The following is an 18832-nucleotide window of genomic DNA, read 5'->3' as shown; positions in this document are numbered from 1 at the left end:
GAATGGAGGTGCACAGGGCCTGCTGAGTGGTCCTTCCTGTCCATGCTCCACACCCTGCATGTTACCTTGTGTGGACCACATCAAAAAGGTTCTCCCGCCCAGGATTCCTCTTGGGCTCTGCCAACAGGAAGCCCCGGCAGGAAGTGGAATCAGGGTGAGAGAGGGTTCAAGGGGCAGCCACTACTTTGGATCCCTCCCTACAGGGTCCTGCCACCAAAGGTCTTGTCAAGGTGTTCTTGTCAACACATCCTTCTGTTTCCCCTCCATCCTCTCTCTCTCTCTCTCTCTCTCTCTCTCTCACACACACACACACATGCACCCTGACTCTGGAACACCATCCTACCCTTCATTGATTCCTCCAACTTGCCCACACCTTAGCAACAGCCCTGTTAATAAATTATATTCGAATTACCAAGTTGGAGTATGCCATCTGTTCTCTGCCTGGACCCTAATCGATACAGTGAATGTATAAATCATCTGCAAATCTTTTATAAGCACTTTAATTAAACAATAACATATATACAAAAAAAAGTGCATTGATGTTAATTAAACCATATAGCTCAATTACAAAGGAAACACATTCATGCAACTTCCTCCCCAGCCAAGAAAGAACATTATCAACATTCCAGAAGCCCGATTAGATCTCCTTTGATTCCTACGCTTTCCCTTCCAGTCCCTGACTCCAAGCATCAGAGTATATTTGCCTGTTTCTGAGTTCTTTATACGTGGAATCATATCATACGTACACTTCTCAATAAGACTTTTCTTTTGCTCAACATGTTTGCACAACATGTGAGATTCAGTCATGTTGTTACAGTTTCAGTATTACATACATTTTTATTTCTGAATATTATTCCACTGTAATGATTATCCCACAGTTTATTTATCCATTCTAGGAATTGATAGATATATGAATCACTTTCAGCTTGGGGCTATTACAAATGGTGCTGCTATGAGCATTTACAGATATGTCTTCTGTAGTGCATATGCGTGCATTTCTGTTGAGCATATAACTAAGAATAAACCTTCTGGGCAATATATGCATTGTCCTAAACTTTAGTAGAGTTTGACAAATCATTTTCAAAAGTTTTTGCACAATTTTACAATCTTATCAGCAACATATAACACCTCCTGTTCTACATTCTCAACAATTGGTGTTGTCAGTCTTTAATTTTAGCCATTTAGGTGTAGATGTAGTGGTATCTTGCTGTGGTTTAAATTTGCATTTTACTGGTGACTTAATGAGATTAAGCACTTTACATATGATATTGTTGATTTCAGTCATTAGAATATCCTCTTTTGTGAAGTGTCTATTCAGGATTCCTGACCATTTTTCCACTGGGTGTTCCATATTTCTCTTATTAATTTATAGGTGTTTTTATATTTTAGATATAATTTCCAAATGTAACAAAAAAATACATTTTGTGCATATCTTTTTTTCACTCCATGGGTTCTTTCTCACTCATTTAATAGTTTTTTGAGAAACAGAGGGTCCCTACTTTTAAGGTAATCAAAATTATCAGCCTAATCCTTTATGATTAGCACTTTTTACACCCTCTTTAGGAAGCTGAATTTGGCATGGCGATGTCTTTGATGATATAATATGCTCTAATGAAGATACTTAAAAACAATCCTAGTTTACAGAAGAGGCCCCTGAACCTCGGAGAGACTGGGTCCTCTTGAACAAAGCATGCAGCTTTAGAAGCATATGGGACAGTAATGCAGGGCGAGGGGGCACACACCTGCCCAGACAGAAATGCGCCTGAGATCTGATGAAGTTTGGAGGAGAGATCCAAAGAGCCGTCCCACCTCAGAAGGCAGCACCCCTACCTCTCTGCACAGTGGTGGCAGAGCCAGGACTCCAGCCTGGGCACAAGCATCCAGGCCCACTGCTTACCAGACCAGGTGGGTGGCACCTAACTTCCCTTCAGTAAAAGTGGAAAAGCTGTCATTCTCTTCTGTATTCGTCCCATCCCTCATCCAAAAAGAGAAAATCAAGGGAGGAGGTGGGGCCAAGGGAGAGGGGATGGTACAGCCCTCCAAATATGCCATTAGACGGTGGCAGCCAAAACCATCAAGTCACTCTAGGGGGGTTCACTCTGCTTGGAGAGTGGCAAGCTTCTCCGAATACTAGGACTTCCAATGAAAATGCAAAGAGGTGGGATCCCTGTCCTTTGTATATGTAAGTACCAAGTACAGTGTCCAGGTTATGCCCCGAACACAAGCTCACTCACACTGTCAGACAAAGACAGTGGCAGGATAAACACCTGGACTGGACCACGAGACAGCTGTGCCAACGCACGTGCCCCGAGTACACTCAGATGTGGCCCCTGTGATAGCCTCAGGGACTTGGCGATGGCGGCATGGGCGAGAGCTCTGTCCTGAGGACTGCACGGTCTCGTGGAGAAGACGGCCCACATACAACTGCCGTGATGACACCGTGTCATTGAGGACAGCTGTGACAGCTACACTGGGCAGGGTACAAGGGCGCCTAAGGGTCTCTGAAGACACGGGGGAGCCAGCAGAGCTTAGCTCAGCGTGGGAGCTGCTCTGGGGTTCTCTGCATCTTTGAAGGATGCTGAAAATCAAACAGGCCTTGAAAACTCACAACTGCCAAAGCAGACATGAACCAGGACTTCAAGACAAATCCATAAGAATGCCAGCAAAAAAATCAAGAGCCAACACTAACAGCTTTTTCATTTTCTTGTACTTATTTATTTATTAGGTATCAAGTCGAATGATTTTCTAACATCTACTTTTTAAAAATTTATTGAAATTGTGGCATTATTTATGATAAGCATTATTCACTATTCAAAACAAGATCCTGCTAAGATTTTGTATTGAATTTATAATATCTTTAAGACCTATAAATACAGATATTAAAAATATGAATATTATACCCCCAAGTTATTATAGAGTACAATTGAACTTGTGAATGATTAAAATGAGTAAATTATTACTCAAAAATAATTAAACATAAGGAAAGACTGCTGAATGAAGCTGGAGAGTACTCACTTTACATTATTGCATTTCAGCTTTGTTAAATTCTGTTCATTAACAGAAATGTGGGCTGGTGATGGCAGGGCATTAACCTTGTCAGAAACAATGCCTCTCACAGCAATAAGAGGAATAAAAAATATTGTAGTATGAAGTGAATGAATTAGCACTTAAATGTCTGCATTAAACAGGGATGCAAATTCTCAGAAAGCTGTATAACTTGATAAACTTTCTAGGCCACCCCTGGGGAAGGTACTTTTAGTCCTAAGGGGGCAGCCTTCCTCTGATCCACTGGTTCAGGGCCGCTGCCTGGCCACCCGAGCCACACACCGTGCAGCTGCAGTGAGCTACCTTCCATGTGCCTGGAGCCCCTGGAGTCGGGCAGCACAACAGCCTGGCCCCGAGAAAATACACCAGCTGCCCTTGGAGACCATCCAAAGGGACCACTGAGACTTCCCCCACCCAACTCCTCAAGTGCCTTGAAGTTCAAGGGTGTGTTTTTTTCACTGATTCCTTCAATGCCCCCTGACATCTAATGTCAGCAGATTGTAGCCAATCCTGCTCCTGGTCACTGTTTTAATGTACAAGTATCATGTCATGGAAACCCTAAAAAATCTTTTAGGAAGAGTTTTATGGGGTGGTTCACAAGACTGCCAGAGCTTTACACATCCAGCCCTCTTCTCCCTATGAGAGCACAAGAGACACATGTTCTCAGACTGGCATTTAAGGCCAGCTGTTAGTTCTACCCACTCTCTCTTCCCTGCCAAGGTGGGGGGCCTGGAAACTGTGTGTGCCTTTGTCCACCAGGAACCCCCACTGACCAGCACTGAACATGCAGTGTCAGCAAGAAAAACCCTTTCTTGTGGTTTCTGAGATGCCACAACCAGTGCTTTACCCAGCATACCCAGCATAGCCTATCAGCGGGCCTGAGAAAACATCAATGCACAGGCCATAGAAAAACTAGGTCATTCATGTTTCCAGTTGTTGAATTTTTTTCCAGTTAACTGTGTCATTCACTAACAATGGAACACCTAATTTCCACAAATGAGCATTTAGAAAACTGGTTCTCTTATGATTACAAACCCCAGAAATGAATGACCACAGAACTAATGCCACAAGATTTATTTAAACTCTTGCTCAAGTTATTGATATTGAGAAATTGTTTCAGAAAAGCAAATCAAAATTTTGTCACGATTTACTCTTCCTAGTACTGTGACTCCAAAGTAACAGCTATCCGAGACCCCAGAAAGAGACATCTCCTTGTCCCAATATTTCTGAAACCCTAAAGGTATCAGAGTTTTCCGGGATTCATTTTCTATAGTACATTTGAGGATTGTCATTTTTTTAAGGCTAAGGAAGGAATATAATTTTACATAGAAAACAATGCTAATATATATTGAGACAGTTTAGGATGTCAAGGTGACTGTATGAGACTGTATGAGAAAACTGTAAGTAATAGCAATTTAAGCAGGTCTGAGAACTCTAAGAATTCTCATGTTGGAATGTAAGTCTAACCTCTAATTCTCCCAACAATAGTTTACAGTTAATTTTTTTTAATAGACCAATAATATTCCTGAAAGATCCATAGTTGAAAAGCTGCTGTGGTTCTCTATCAAAATTTCCCAGCCTTTAAAACCCTCAGTGGCCATAATGCAAGGCACAGATCTATGTAACACAACCCATTTGGAATGAAAAAATGAAGAGGAGAACAGTCATTAAATTGTTCTACCGCAAATTCATTGACCTGTTTGCACTCAATGGAGGACATTGGCTACATTACTCAAAACATACCAGAGCTAAAAAGGGAAAGGCCACAAACAATAAGGAATATCATGTTTGGAGAACCACCCAAAACACGAACCAACCTTGTGAAATGCTCCACTATGTACTATCCCAGTTGCTGTTAGGCAAATAGGGAGGAACCAGCATTCCTCATCTTTATATCTCCTAGTGTTTACATGGTGCTCAAGAAATGTGGCTCAAGCAAATTGGTAAAGATGTTTCAGAGCCAGTTGCACATTATTTTTGTAATAAAATAAGAAGGTTGAAGTTGTAAATCACAGAATTGCTAAATAAATGGGAAAACAGCTTCACATGTGATTTAGTGAGAAGAGCATTTCAATATGGCAGATGTTTGGGGATCTGTCAAAAGTGGGCCTGGATTTCACTGGAGATGGCTGGTAATTGTAGGTCAGCTTTGGTTATGTAACTATATTCCTATTATGTTAATGTGTGTGCACAATTTAATTAGTAGTTTAAAACCTATACATGCTTAAGTTACTCTACAAGAAGATATGTCAAAGAAATAACCAATCTTCCCATGTTTTCTTCCGCCTGCTACTTCTATAGCTTTTCTTCTTCCTTCCTAATTACAACCCTTAAATAGAATTCATGCCTCATATCGAATTTACAGAGTATCATAATTCTTCCAAGTGGTAAAGATACCTCAAGACAAAAGCTGGGCATAAAACCCACAGGGCATAAATCTGCAAAGAAGTAAAAAGCTAACCTCTTCAAACAATAAGGCTTCTCTCTCACTTACCAACTTTACATTTCCCTGTATGGCCCCGGAGGATGACTGGTTAGCCAGAGACGGGTAATACTCCTCAAGGGAGGAACAACCTAAGACAGGCACAGTCGCAGGGGGGCCATCAGGTGAGAAATTGGGGATCAACAGAGGTGAGGCTTAGAACCTCACCCCCCTGTTTTGAGAGAAATCTTCTGCATCCGTGGATGTTTTGTTGCCCTTGTCTAGCTTGGATTAATACTTAGCCTATAGGCACAGACCTGATCATCTACATTTGCTTTCTTACAGCATTAAACTATGTTTTCTACCTTTATCTTGCATCTACCTACCACTTCAGCATTTTATTTAAAAATAATAATAATAATAATAATAATAATAAGGGAGAAATGTGGGATTCACATATAAATCAAGTATAAAAATCAAACGAATATTCATATCTGACCTGATTGTTCGTAGTTCATAATGCGTGATCAAAACTGAAAGTTTCTGTGATGACTGCCCTTGTACTGTTCACAATGTAAGAACTTATTCACTATGTAAGAACTTGTTCGTTGTGCTTCAGAAGATCGGAGACTGATGAGAATTAGGCTTGGGGTGGATTAATGATTGTGCATTGAGTCCCCTGTACAGAATTTTATTGTTGTTAACTGTTAACAACCATTTGATCAATAAATATGAGAGATGCCCTCTCAAAAAAAAAAAAAAAAAGGGCAAGGAATATTCTAGAAAATAAAATAAAATAAAATAAAAAGTGGGCCTGGAGTGATTAGAAGAAGTCAGAGGGGTTAGGAGTGTACCCTGCACTCCCTGGGAAGTGAATGACTGGCAAGTATCAGACACTCAGCCTCAGCAAGGGCTCTTGTCTCTCCAGACCCACCCCATCCCCACCCAGGCTAGCCTCACATCTCCCCTGCAAGGCGGAATTGGGCCGTGAACCCAGGAATTATACTTTTAAAGTTCTTGCCCCCACTTGGCTTCTTTCTTGCCCAGACACCTGCAAGCCGAGTCTTCACCAAGCCATCGAGGTTCTCAGCATCCAGAGGGAGACGCTGCTGGACACCAATAATAAATAGACAAAAAAAATCACAGCTCTCAGGAAAGGAAGCAGTATTTGTTGATAATGTAACAATAAATATCTACAATCACAACCACTTAAAACTCAACCAGGAAGAACTCAATCAGTGGAAATTGCAAAGTAAAGGACCTCCAAAAATCTGTTCCCCAAAAAAGGCAACAAGAATACTGGTAAAGGTTGTCACAATCAACCATTTTGGGCCCCTGTGAATGAACCAAAGACTTGCAACAACATGAGACATGTTTATTCAAGAAATACAGCTGAACTTTGATATTACAGCTGAATTCTGATATAACAGTGAGCTTTATGGCATTTTAACTTGTCTCACCCTTGTCCCTCTCTCCCTGGGTCTGTGGTAGCCTTAAAAACCAAATGCCCCACACTCACAATGACAACAGCATCCTCACAGTCATTGAATGAGGGATAGAACTTTCCAAAAGCTCCCATCCCCACAGAACTGTCACTCCTCGGCCTGTCTGGGACTTCCCTGGAAACTCCCACTCCCCGGGTAGAGCATAAGCGCTTACTAATAGGACTTTATCTGACCTGAGAGCTCACTCACTGAGAACACCTTTTTTCCCCAGGACATATGTTGAAAACAATCAGTGGCAATTGCTTCACATCTCAGTTGTCTGTGGCAGCAATACAGTTGGGGCTATGCAGAAACTGACCAAAAAAACTTTAAAAGAAAGCTGGGAATGAGATGCCCATAGGGATTTTAGAAAGCTCTAATATATTCCTGGGTATCTAGACACCACATGCACTTGTAGGATCATGCACACACCCAAGAAAGACATGAGAAGGACCTAAGCTCTCATCTCCAGCTCACCTTAAGGCTCTACACAAGCAGGAAGTGAAGACATTGTAAAAGTCATGAACTCATTGCTGGAGCATTGAAAGCATGCTTGCAAACACACACAGTCTCCTGGCAAAGGCAGGGGAACATTGGTTTATGACATTAAGGAAGTGTCTATCCAATCATCCGCTGTCCACTGAGCTAGTGAAGCACAGACTTCAGTGGTCACACATGTGACAAAGAATGTGGACTTTACAGTCAGTTCAGGAAAACCACTAAATAAACAGACACAACAAATAGCAACAACAAAAATGCTGGGAAGGGGAAACCTGATCAACAGAGCTGCCATATTATGTTATTTTAAATGCCTAGTTTTCAAAACAGCTACAAAGAAAAAGCAAAAGAGAAAACCAACAAACATTTACTACAAAGAAACACAGGAGGTGAAAAAACAGCCCATAGAGACTCTCCCTGAGGAAGCCCAGACACCGGATGTACCAGACAAAGACTTTAAATCAGCTATTTTAAATATGTTCAATGAACAAAAGGAAATTATGAGAACTATGTCTCACCAAATAGAGAATTTTTAAAAAGAGACATCATAAAAAAAGAAATAATAGAAATTCTGGAGTTAAAAAGCACAAAAACTGAAATTTTTAAATTCACTACATTTACTAAATCTTAAATTAAAAAGGATCAAACATTCCAATCAAAAGGCATAGAGTGGCAGAATACATTTTTGAAAATATGATCCAAATATATGTTGCCTATAAAGATTTAGAGTCTAAAACACAAATTCTTTTCCTTTTAAGAATAAAAAGATATGCCATATAAACCATAACCAAAATAAAGATACTGAGAACAACCTAACGAATGTGGAAAGTGTGATGGAGAAGTGGAAGGATGCTGGTTAACAGAACATCTGAGGAGCCCCACCAGCTGTCCCAGGTGGGGGCGGGCTCTGCGACCTTGACGCACACGTGGCCAAGCAGACAGGGAGAGCCGCAGTTTGGCGCAAGCCCGGAGCAGCCTGCGGGAGCAGGGAGGGGACTCGGCTCCGCTGCACGGGGCTGTGTAGTTGTCTGGCCATTCACAGCCTCTCTTAATCGTCATGTGGATTTTCACACGCTGCAGGACTGTGGTTGCTAACGTGACCTCCTGTTTCTTCTGGGGCTGCTTCTCAGGGGACAGTTTAAAGACCTGCTTATCAAGTATGATAGAGATGATAATATCTACTCTATTCTATATCCCTGCTAACGGTAAACCTGGAGGGGCTGAGGACCATGGCACTGAGCCAGCAGGGGCTAGAGATGCATCTCTCCCCGGTTCCTTCTTTCCCATCCCTTCACCCCTGACCCCTCATCTCCAGAACAGAGAGAGACCGGGGAGAACTGTTCCCTTCTCTCCACTGAAGGCTGGTCACCTCCACCTCAGCTGTCCTCGCCAGCGTCTGGGAACAAGCTTTGAAACCTTCCCTTCCAGACAGTGGTATCAACTGCAAAGCCTACCAACAAAAGATAACAAAAAATTACACTCACCAAGATCCAGATGAACACCAGGGACAAATGAGTTGAGAAAGAACATGAAGATAACAAATGCCAACACCATCAGGCACTTGGCGAGCAGGGTCCTGTCTGATATCCTGTGCTGTAGGGGAGGAGAACAGAGTTCATTTACTCAGGACAGTCCTCTGATTCACGCAGTGTGTCCACCATCCTACGTGACTTGAATCACTACAAATTTCTCCCTATGATGAAAAATACAACATCTTTAACTTGAAAGAAGGTAAGGAAATGTGTTATAAGGAAAACTGTGCAGATTCAGGATTACAGCATTCAAAATCTTTATGAAAGTTAAACACAGTAAATTTAAAATATGGTACAATCCTTTTATAAAACACCTGACTAGATAACTTCACAATATGACACAGAAAGTGTTGGCTGCTGCCAGCCCCACTGCCAGCGTCAGCTAAGATGCTGGCAAAGCCACGGGGGAGACAACACATAACCTCCAGGGACCTGGCCTCTCACGACACATGCATTCGCACAGGTACTATGTGCTCACAGCCTCCTAGTTCCACTTTCTCTCCTATTAAGCAAATCCTTGCTCCCCATAGCACCGAGATTAACATGTTCTTACAATGATGTGACTCCTACTGAAGGCTCTTTCTCTACCTTTCATGTGACATTCACTGGGACTCTGGAACACACTTAGCAGGCCCGTGATCACCAAGATGACAGCACGGGAGCCTGCCCCAGTCACCAGGGCAGGGGTGCCAGAGGCATGCCATGCTCAGCAGCACCTTCAGGAGAGAAGTTCATGTGAAGCAAAGAAAAGGAATCCCTCTCTTCTTCAAGACGTGAGTCAGAAACCCCTGAGGAAAGAAACCACAATACCTTTTTTTGTAGCTCCTGGATGTTGGTCTCCCAATTCTTATCTTCCTGTGAGATTTGTCTAAAAGAGGAAAGGGCAGGCTTATTTCCCTGGTGTCATGAAGCGGTAAGATCAGCAGAGTGGCATCAGCGCCACCCTCAGCATGGACGCCGCCCACTCTGTGGCACCCAGGGCAGCTGCACAAGGGGCAGCACCTCCTCGTGGGAGGTGGCCAGCAAGCTGGGGTTTTAATTGGGAAAGACGCTCACTCTGTCTTTCCGAAGAAAAGATTATGAAACGATTGGAATGATACACAAAACGATTGGAATATTTCAGGAAGTGTGTCAAGCACATGCATGGGCGAGCACAGGCAGGGAAGGGCCAGGGGAATGTCAGCCAGAATGTGCACAAGGTGAGTCCCAGCAGCCACCTTTGCTGTTCTTACTTTCTACTTCTCTGAATTTTTTCCAAAATGAGGATATGTTGTTTCTGCAACTAAATTAACTGAAGGAAGGAAAAGTGGAAGGAATGCCACTTGCTTCCGCGGTGCCTCACCCCAGCAGAGGGCATGTGCCGTCCCTCCCCCCGCGCCCCCCACTCTGGCAGGGCCCCTCTCACTGTTGTTCAGTTGCCCTTTCCTGTGCCGCCCTGACTGTCCTTTTCAACCTTTCCTACCAGCCCACCTTGCCTGTGTTGTTTTCTCCCTCACCCAGTGAGAAAAGCTGGGCAGTAGAGAACTGAGTCCTAACGGGCACCCATGTGCCATAAGGAGGCTGACCTCGCAGCCAGCACAGATCCTAAGGGAAGTCAGAGCAGACCCAGCCGACGGTTCGGAGGACCATTTCCTAAAACAAAATGTAGAAACAAGACCTGCAGAACTAGCCCTTGCCTTCAATCACCCTCTCCCTACTCTGCTCCTCGGTGCCTGTTTGACCTTGGGAGGCCACTGCCCTCTCGCACCAACCTACGGTCGGCGCAGGAGGAGCTGATGGAAACTCGGGGAGCCCCCGAGCCCATTTCTTCACAGCTGTAATCCAGACAGTCACTGAATCTCTCTGCAACAGCCCACACCAGATGAAGTACACTGAAACCCGATGTTCAGCAGATTAAGAGCCAGGACATTTACTCCTACATCTTTATTTACAAGGTTTCTTCTCTTAAGATCTACGCCTATTGTTGAAGTTGCCCACCCTGTCCCCAGCTGCCTCTCGGGACACCAGGTCCTGCATCTTCAGCCTCTCAGAGTGGGGGGATCCCAGGTGGGGTGGAGCAGACGGCTCTGAGCAGAGCTCAGCCAGGCCACACGGGGCGACCCTGAGAGGAGGGAGCCGGCAGCGCACCAGATCCTGTCCTCAGCCTGCCTGCCCGCACCCCTCCAGCAGACCGCAGCACAGGAGACCACCCCACGTGCTCACAAGGGCTCATGTCCTGTGCCTTCCTGGAGTCCCCTCTCCACCAGATCACAGCTCTGTCGCAGGAGTGCCTCAGCACCCAGGAGAGGTGGACAGGCTCCCGTTTGTCCTGTCAGCACCTCCAGAGCCAAGACAGGTTGGAACTCAGCACCTCGTCCAAGTGGGGAGGAAAAACTCACCACCACATTGTTACCCTTTACATCTCAGCTTTGATTAAAACAAATGCCAGGAAATGAGTACTTAGGTGTTTTTTTTGCTCCCTGAGAGAATATTTTGTTAGATTAATTTGTATTTGTTTTTGATGCTTGTTATACAGCAAGCTATAGGTATGTGTGGAGCGGTGACAGGCAGCAGTTGAGTGGGAAGTCAGTCCCCAGTGCCCTCTTTCCGAGCTGTATAACTTGGGCAAGTTGCTTAACTTCTCTGAACTTGTTTTCTCATCTGTCAGTTGGGGCTAATACCAGCACACATTCCAGAGAGCTAAATGAGGGGTAGATCAAATTATGCACTGCAAGAGGCTTAGAACAGCGTATGGGTTCAAAACATACTCAGTAGAATGCAGCTAGTATTACTGTTTTGTAGAACCATGGAGTTCTCTGATTAACAATCATTTCAACTCACTCATTTGTCCATGCATGACGTTTGGACCCTATTGGAATGGTAGTAAATAGGTTGTTGATAGAATCCAACCATTGAGCACAGCCAGTAAAGACTGGAATCACTGCTGTGAACAGAGTGGCCCACACAGGGCCCCAGCTCCCTACCTGTGGAAGGTGTGTAGCCTGCGGGCCAGCAGGCGCTCCAGGGCCAGCACCTTCCCCAGGAGCAGGCTGCGAACTGCCGTCTCCTCTCTGCTGGCTGGGCTGATGCGCTGCGCAGTCAGGCGCCACACGTGGATCTCGTGCTTCAGCTCTGCAGGGGGGGAAAGCAAAGGCTGAGTCCCCTACAACCTCAGCTGTCAGCAGAGGCCTGACTCCCTCACCATCTTGCAAGAACAGGAAACACACCTGCTGAAACACGGGTAGCCACGGGTCAAACGAAAGCAGTGGCTTGTTGGCATTTACGTTATTGCAATGGAACCAGGAGACAAAGCTGACTTTAAAAAATTACCGTGGATGCAAAGTAATGTGTTTTCAACTCTTTGGGTGAAGAAAAAGTTATTCAATAAGCATCAAAGCTAGCACCCAACAACCTTTTCCCCTCCAGGAAATTACTTCTTACAGCTAAGCAGTTCAGGTCTTGCTTTCTGCCAAAATCCAAACATTGCCCAATCTTTGAAACAGATCTAGTGACTATTGGAAATACAAGTGCGGTTCTCAGTGGTGGTGCCTGGGGCTCCCTTAACAGGGCATTTGGTAAGAGCAGCAGGTGGGGCTGCCCACCCTCCTTCCCACCCAGGTCCCCAGGCTGAGCTGTCCTCTGACAGGGAAGAGATGAGAGACATCGGCAACCTTTTGAAATGCTAAAATTAATAGAATGAGGTGAATTGTCACCAATGAGTTCAGACATCTTCTGATAAAAGAGTAGAGAGAAATAGATGGTCAGTTCATCAGCTCCTAAAATATTAAAATACTTTATAAAAATGTACAGTTAACCTCACTGTTAAAGAAAGCACATAGATTTCTCAAAATAGCCACTGAAAGAATATAAGGAAGCGCAGTACTGTCGTGAATCACTCATGTGCAACACACTACACCACATATCACAAGAAGTCGAGATGAAATTAGAAGATCCCCACAGCTTGGGGCATAACAGTGTGGACCGTGCCAGTGCCCACTCCCCATAAACTGGAACAGAGCAAGTGCACCCACTCATCTGGCAGCCTGCACTCAGGGCTTTGCCAAGGGGCATCAGGAATTTCCAGTTGCCTGATCTCATTTAAAGTACTATTTTTATATCCACATGGGAACTCTGATTTTTTCTGCAGTCAAAAATAGGCCCAAAATAGAAATTTCTTCTCATCATCCCATTTCTCTGGTAGAGATGAGTGACTAAATTTTACTAAGAACAAGTTTGCTTTATATAGATAACTCTTGAAAAGGTATTTAAGACAATACTAGCCTAATTAGAACAAAAATAGTAAAAATCTGATAAAAAAGGCATGAGAGAAGGGCAGGCCCGCCTTGTGCAGTCACTGTGCAGTACAGAGTATACACTGTACAGCAAGGGGCAGGAGGGCTGGCAAGGGCTTGCTTGATCCCGGCACAGAAATGGGATTTGGTTATCTTACTAAAGATAAAGAAAACTCAAAGTCCTATACAACACAGGATGGAGGAATAACACAGGATGAGAGAGGTAAATACACACACAATCTGTGAGCTCTGCGAGCACATCACAAAGCACGTGCTCTGGCACCTGAGGGAGAAACGCACCCTCAGCGCCTGTTCCTGTCGTCCAGATGTGCCCCGTCACTAGGGCGACCTGCACAGGGGCTGACCAGGAGGCTGCTTGGTTCTCAGATAATCTGCTGCTTCTAATGTTCCCTGATCAGTAATGTGCTCACTAAAATATCTACCAAAATTTTTGAGTGAGGAAAATACAAAGCCATGAGGGCCACAAGCCCTCTTCCTGCGGGCTGATGCCTCATGGATATGCTCTTGATTGACATGGCATGTTAACCCTGTGCTGGATTATGTTGCTATTTTTGTAATAACATTTAATCTCAAACGACAACATATTAGAACACCACGGTCAGTCTCTATGCCGCACTGTTTTTAGTGTATACGCATAATTTCATGATGTCATGACATTCAAACTGTACACAGTGGCCATTGCTTCCCACGTATCATCACACTGCCCTCTGTAAACAACTAATGAGGCACAGTTCGTGGGGCCAAAGCCCCTGGGAGCACACAGAGCCCCAGGAGGCAGACAGGGGCATCCCGCGCACGCAGCATCCCAGCGGCTGACACTCCCTGATATTCTGCATGTGCTACACCTCCCGCCTTTTCTGGCAATTTCCCCCGGAGAAGTGTACTGTTATGGCAGCAAACTCTGAGGCTGTCTGCAGAGGTGCTTGTACTCACCAACGATCTCACTGGGCTCCTTGTTATGAAGCTTCTTGTTCCAGTAAAGGAGCCTAAGGAGCGGAAAGGAGAACAGGAGAACGAAGCAAATCCCCACGAACATGTGTGCCGTGAAGCCGGCGAAGTCCAGGCCCTGGGGACAGGAAAGGGGAGGTGACGCGCCTGACAGGACCCCCCGTGCAGCACAGCCTCCGTACCGGGGACCCCACGCCACGGACGGGGAGGCCGAGGGCGCAGGCGGAGCTCGGGGGCCGGGAGCCCCCCACAAAGCGCACGGAAGAACGGGAGCTCTGCTCCACAATGCTGAAAACGCTGGAGGTCTGTTTCTTCCGGGTCAAAAAAACCAACCCTCATTCGAATGACAAGCAGCCTCGGGAGGAAACAAGCACAGGCCGTCGCCGCTGACCCCGAGTTGGCCGGGTCTGCCCCTCGCTGGACGGGCACTTCCCCAGGGGAAAAGAGGCTGAGGGGGCAAAACAGGAACCGTGTGGCAATATTCACCCAGTCCAAGGCAATTGGGGTTTTAAATACTTCATTTACGTCCCTGCCATCGATTTGGAAAGCACAGCCCTCTCCTGTCAGGCTGGAGGCAGCCCAGCATGTCCCCGCTGGATTCAAGGGAGCCAGGTGGGGGCCCCCCTTCGCCTCCCGCGTCCGTGGTCCGGCTGCGGGGCTGTTTGCCACGGCGGCTGCTGAGGGCGTGTGTGTCCAAGGCGCAGCCCCCACCGGTCACTGCGGCCCGGAGCCCACGGCAGCCTGGCTGGTTTTGCTCTCGCACTGACTGCGCCTCTGCCCCCGCAGCGGGTGCAGTGGTCCTGGGACCCCAGCAGGACAGAGGAGGCTGCTGCCCATGAAGTGAGTCGAGAGAAACAGCTGCTCATTGGTGGGAGGTCCAGGTCTTTTCTGCACTGTCCATGGACCCCCAGTGCCACAAGAAGGGGTCAGGGGCCCAAGGACAAAGTCCAGGCACAGGAGGGCTCCCAGGACAGGAGGCACCACGGGGGTGAGGCAGGCGTCACACAGACTGGGGGCAGTCTGGCTCTGCACTGGGGATGTGAGGCACTCGCATGGGGTTGGGGGACAGGTCCCAGGAGACACCAGTGAGGACCTCAAGGGACAGTGTCCAAGGCTGGAATCAAAACCACCTTACAAAGGCCTGAGTTGGAAGAAGCGATTTCAACTCTATTAATTGTTACTTATTAAAATTAAATAAATGTATTTAGTAAACAAATTTACTTAATAAATAATTTGTCCCTCTCTCTGCCAAAAAGATCAAAAGTCACTTATAACTTTGCCAAAGATGCAATATAACTTGAAGCCATTACCAATAAAGGTGTGTCAAAGTTTAGACTTGTCAGGGTACAATAATCTGTAATTCTTCATCTCTTGCAGTTATCTGCACAGCTAGTGGTTGCCCTTGAAAATAGCCCTAAAGGTGACAGGTGGAGCCATATGAGCTCATTCATGTATAGACAGCAGGGGAACCTACACAGAGGTGGGACTTAAGGAAAGTTTTTAATGGCCACATAAGAATTCGTCACTTTTCTGATAGTTCTTCAATGAAGATAATACTTTGGACTTTGTGTTTAGTTAGCTATAGAACTCATGCTCCAAATATCTGGTTTTAAAAAGGTCTGTGATACTTTCAGGGGCCCCTGAAATATCTTTTAATTTCTTCTAAATCAGAGATAAAAAAAGAACTTTTGATTCAAAGAAAATTGACTTTTTACCAACTCAGTCATGAAATGTAACTAAAACTTTTTGGAGAAAGGAGTCCACAAAGCGGAGGTGTTTATAGGCTGAGTAATTCTGGGTCCCTGGGACATAAGTATAAATTTTTGTCCCATTAGAAGTGATGGGGCAAATGAAGAAAAAAGTGAGGAAAAGTATTAAGGGATGGTGGGAGTGCCTCCACAGTAAAATAACAGCCATGATGGGAAGCGTTTGCTTGCCACTAGAGCTGGTGTGGATGGATTTGTCAAGTAAGAATGATGCAGAATGGAAAACTCCAACAGAACATTTTATGGAACAATACAGGTATATGCAATGTACAGTGAGACGCACATGTTTTCACTGAGCTTATTAGGTGCATGTTTCTGGGCCTCCCTGCTGCTTTGACATGCCTCCATGATTTCCTAGACCCTTATCTTTAACATGCTCAGCAACAAAACCATTACACTTAATTCAGTACAATGCTGAGATGCAGCCCTTTCTTGCAAGGTGCTGGCTCGATTTTGCCTCTTTTTGGCTTGTTTTGTATTGTTTTGGTTTGGGCTCCACTCAGCCATTTCCTAATTTTCCACAATATTTTCATTTGATAATATTAGTTGCCAAATGTTCAGCATTTAAAACAACCAAAAAAGGATCCCACAGCCTCAGATTAGAACACCCACAGCCTCACAAATTACATATTTAAGGGGGATCTGGCTGAGGAACTCCAGGGCTGCCAATATTTTCTCAGGAGAAGGCTTTCAGGCTAGCTCTGTAGTAAGTCACAACAGTTGACTGGATTACAGCAAGGTGGTTCAAGCCAAAATGATTTCTTGAAATCTTCTGAGTAAGAAACTCAAAGAAATTCTTAGTAGGTGCTTAGCTGAATCTACTGAATTTTTTAGTAAATATCATGGTATAAATTGAAGACAGAATCATGTCTGGAGACCTAGCAAGGAGGAGACTCCAGTGCCGCAGGAGTGGTTACGATGACAGGAGGTGATATGGTGCGGGACACCATTCGTGTGACGGATCCACCCAGCACATGGAGAAGAGGTCACGGCATACGTGAATCTGAGGGAGGTAAAAGCCTCTGGCAGACATGGAGGTGGGTGACCCCAGCATGAAGGAAACAGAGCAGGCCATGGAGGGCATGAGCTCCACTACAGGATTCTGACCCAAAAGGTCAAACAGTCAAAAAGACAGATCCTGAGGCCCACAGTTATTGAAGAGACATGGAAGCAGAAAACCCACAAAGAAGCCCAGGAGGAAGCAGCCAGAGAGGCAGAGTGCGAACCAGCAGAGTGTCATGGTCCAAGCTGCCAGCTGATGGAATGGAGGAGCAAAGGAAGAAGGTCCCACATGCCCAGCACATGGGGCATGGCAGAAAGGGCCTGAAGAATGTCCCAGTTTACACATCTCTGGGGCACTGTGAGAAAGCTTCATCTGACCTGCAAGATGCCATTCAGAAGCACAGGAGACACAGCTCCCCTAAAGAGACTCAAGGGTTGTTTAAAAGATAGTTGAAGATTTTTGTTCATTGTGTATTTGTGTTCCATATAACAGGTATGAAGGAGCAGATGTAACCAGCAAAGAAGGGCTGTATCCCCGTCAGGCTTTTAGGAGGTTAGGGACACCGTGTTGTCGCACGTGGGACCCTACAGCGCTGCAGACTGGTGCTCACCCCGGTGAGGGCTGCTGCTGGGGAAGTGATTGCCTTCGCGGCGGACGCTGGCGGTCTTCCCCACCTACCCGTTAGACACTAGAAATTCCGCAAGAGAGCCATCCCGAGAGAACTGGAGGAGCGAGCAGCACGTGGGAACAGGAGCATGGAAGAACTTCCCTCACAGCTTCCCGCAACTTCTGCCCAATCCTCAGAAAACATGGAGGATTTTTCAGCTGTGACTTCTTTACTGTTCCAAAGCCTAGTACTGGTTTTTGTTACTCCTCTGAATTATATGTTAAGTATTAATTTTCTTCATGAATTTTTGAAATTAATTTCAAAGTTAATTTTCATTTGATAATCTGTTTTCTTCCTATTTCAATTTGATGAACCAAATAATACAAAATAAATGTGCCCATCATGTGAAGCAAATGAATGGCTGTGCTGTCATTACTGATAATGAGGCTTTATACTTTAATCTCTGCTAAAGACACTATCCCTGGAACTCTCAGTTCATTTGTGTCTCCATACAAATAAGTATTCCCTTATTTCTGAATTACTATAAAATGCATGAAAAACACTCTTGATTATCCACAGAAGGACATTTACTAGATACTTTTTCTGTGTGATACAGCTTGACCCAAAAATTCAGGAAGAGTGTGTAAGTGGAAGACAAGGAAAATCATCATCAGTAAAACAACGGCAGCCCTAAGGCTATGTCCCCAGATGATGTCGCTTTGGCACAAAGCTGTGTGAGGCGCACAGGCTGGGCCTCAGTGCACCCAGGGAGGGCATCACCTCTAGGGCTCTCTGTGTATTTTTGCAAAAACCTCATATTCTGCTTTACTGTCAGATTTAAACTCAATATTTCCAGCAGTATGTCAGCATGCCGTGGAGGAATGTGGGAATGATCAGACAGACTGCTCTTTCCCTTCAGCTTTGTATGGGACTTGGTAGAGCCCAGGACTTTTCTTGGTTCACATCCCATTGTTTATTTCAGAGCATTCAGACCCAGGATTCTAAGGGCAAGCTTAAAACGATTCAGAGTTGCCCAGTTTGTGTCCAAGAAAGACATTATGCCTGGAATTTCACATTAAAACTAATACAGTGCCAGCTGGGGCAACTATCCACACTTCCACTTGAACTACTTCTATACCTATTCTACTGCATCTTATGTTTTCTATTTAAAAATTTAAAATTTTAGGTTTTACATTATGTCTATGATCCATGTTTGATTCCTATTTTGATAAAGT

At 45.1% G+C, this 18832-nt stretch overlaps 1 protein-coding gene across 3 annotated transcripts in view; it reads right to left on the bottom strand.

Moving 5' to 3' along the window:
* Positions 1 to 18832, bottom strand: part of OCA2 (OCA2 melanosomal transmembrane protein) — a 423655-nt gene that overhangs the window by 221586 nt on the left and 183237 nt on the right. For all 3 annotated transcript variants that reach the window (XM_057494743.1, XM_057494742.1, XM_057494744.1), the window contains 4 exons: positions 14207 to 14339; positions 11945 to 12092; positions 9792 to 9849; positions 8934 to 9042 (listed from right to left, as the gene is read on the bottom strand). In XM_057494743.1, the coding sequence (XP_057350726.1) occupies positions 8934 to 9042; positions 9792 to 9849; positions 11945 to 12092; positions 14207 to 14339 (448 nt within the window). The remainder of the gene's footprint in view (positions 1 to 8933; positions 9043 to 9791; positions 9850 to 11944; positions 12093 to 14206; positions 14340 to 18832) is intronic.

This window comes from Manis pentadactyla, chromosome 18, assembly GCF_030020395.1.
Source record: "Manis pentadactyla isolate mManPen7 chromosome 18, mManPen7.hap1, whole genome shotgun sequence".
Taxonomy (NCBI): Eukaryota; Metazoa; Chordata; class Mammalia; order Pholidota; family Manidae; genus Manis; species Manis pentadactyla.
The sequence above is the reverse complement of the archived record's forward strand: the minus strand, read 5'-3'. Positions and strand labels throughout refer to the sequence as shown.